The sequence below is a fragment of the Sinocyclocheilus grahami genome, unplaced genomic scaffold, assembly GCF_001515645.1.
Source record: "Sinocyclocheilus grahami isolate Dianchi unplaced genomic scaffold, SAMN03320097.WGS_v1.1 scaffold621.1, whole genome shotgun sequence".
NCBI lineage: Eukaryota > Metazoa > Chordata > Actinopteri > Cypriniformes > Cyprinidae > Sinocyclocheilus > Sinocyclocheilus grahami.
The window spans coordinates 651,751-653,539 of NW_015505800.1; the positions used below are offsets into that span (position 1 = coordinate 651,751).

At 31.2% G+C, this 1,789-nt stretch overlaps 1 protein-coding gene across 1 annotated transcript in view; it reads right to left on the minus strand.

Moving 5' to 3' along the window:
- Positions 1-1,789, minus strand: part of LOC107557819 (transmembrane protein 255B-like) — a 41,250-nt gene that overhangs the window by 20,333 nt on the left and 19,128 nt on the right. The window contains exon 5 of the mRNA XM_016241370.1: positions 293-382. Coding sequence (XP_016096856.1) covers positions 293-382 — 90 coding nt within the window. The remainder of the gene's footprint in view (positions 1-292; positions 383-1,789) is intronic.

A 1,789-nucleotide genomic window follows, 5' to 3' on the forward strand; every position in this document is an offset into this window, starting at 1 on the left:
ATATGGGTTTCACTTTCTGAAATGAGTGACAAAAAATATTGAAATATTGAAAATATTGAATATGTACATTTTTGAGATGTACCTGTATGTAACCAGTCTTAAAGGTTAAAAAAAGAAAGAAAAAAAGTGATGACTAAATTGTAAGACTAATCTACATCTCCAATATAGTATCCTAGTGGTTGCGCGGGTATTCTGTTTGGTTGCTATTCCATTGATAAGATGCTCTGAATGGTGGCTAGGCAGTTGCTAAGGTTGTTTCTATGTAAAAATGTTTCATGGTTACTGTACTCACAATGTTGAGTAGGATGAAAACGCCATCAATCACAAGACACAGGAAACTGGAAATGATACCAAAACTCAGGAACATAATGGCTGCAATCAGCTGGACAGAAAAAGAAGAATGGATTACAGATACAATTGAGTTGACAGCCAAAAGAGGTGTGGTCTATTTTTCAAAATATGTAATGATATTAATTACCTGGAATATTTTTTTTCCTTTTGATTAAATATAAATAATGTAATAATAAATAACAAAATATAAATAATACAAAATAAAACAATGTAATATAAATACAATTGCATTAAAAGTTTAATGCCCTAAAGTCTAAAGTTGATTCTAAACTCCATTATACAAATACAGGCTTGAGATAGAGCATTACTGACCCTATGCTAATTCATTCAGCTGTCGTATACTGTAATAAAACACAATATGTTGTCTAGGTCATTTAATTTTGTCATACATATAATTGCTATAAATTTATAGAACTATAATCAAGCACTATAATCAAAGTTGATGTCATTTACAAGCTTAAGTCATACAGTGAAATGTGTACCCCTTATAAAAAAATACTCCACTGGATAGAATGACATGAATAATATTTTACAATATACATAATATAATACAACATACAATGATAATAATACATTTTACAATATAAATAACATATCACATTTATAATACATTATTGCTTCAATTAAATGAGTTAATATGCAGCTCTCACATAATGCACTACTGCACCACAAGAAATATATTATTGCATGGTAATGATCATAGTCATCTTAAATAATCATGACAGGCCTAATATTACATAAAACAGCTTTATTTGACATGAAATCTACTGTAGTAAATACCTTTCCTAGTAAATGTACTATTCATACATGTGCACATACACACAGTCTTTGTCCTTGTCAAAAATCCGATAAATTTAATGTGATTCCTGGGGGCACAATAAAAACTTATCTGGCTTTGAAACAAACCATAAATTACATATTACTGACAGTAACTCAACCCAATGTCATAGTGTATTTATTTTAACATGCAATATGATATCCACAGGCACACATCTCTTCTCAACTGATCAGAGACAGACATCTAAGAGAATCTGAACCCACCAACAGAGAGACAGATGCACATGAAAAGAAAAGGAGAGCCCAGAAGAAAGGAAGTGAACAGTAAATGGACATACTGTATGTAAAGGTCAATGGAGGAACAGAGAGGAGCGTAACAGGAAGGAAGATAAAAGGACAAGGTCCACACTTATGATATCTGGATGCATGCTTCTTGTTCAGTTTAGTGAAATCTATACCAGATGTGAATCACAGTTCAAAGTTGGAAATGAGGAAGACATATTAAATATATAATTAAACCAGACATACACAAGCATACATTTTTGACCAAATATAGTCTTTTGCATTTAGACTTTGAAAAACATTTAGACTTTATGTTTTGCTTACAAATACATCTTCATTAAGCTCCCCACTTTGTCTGTTGTTTGTCTGACCAATGGCA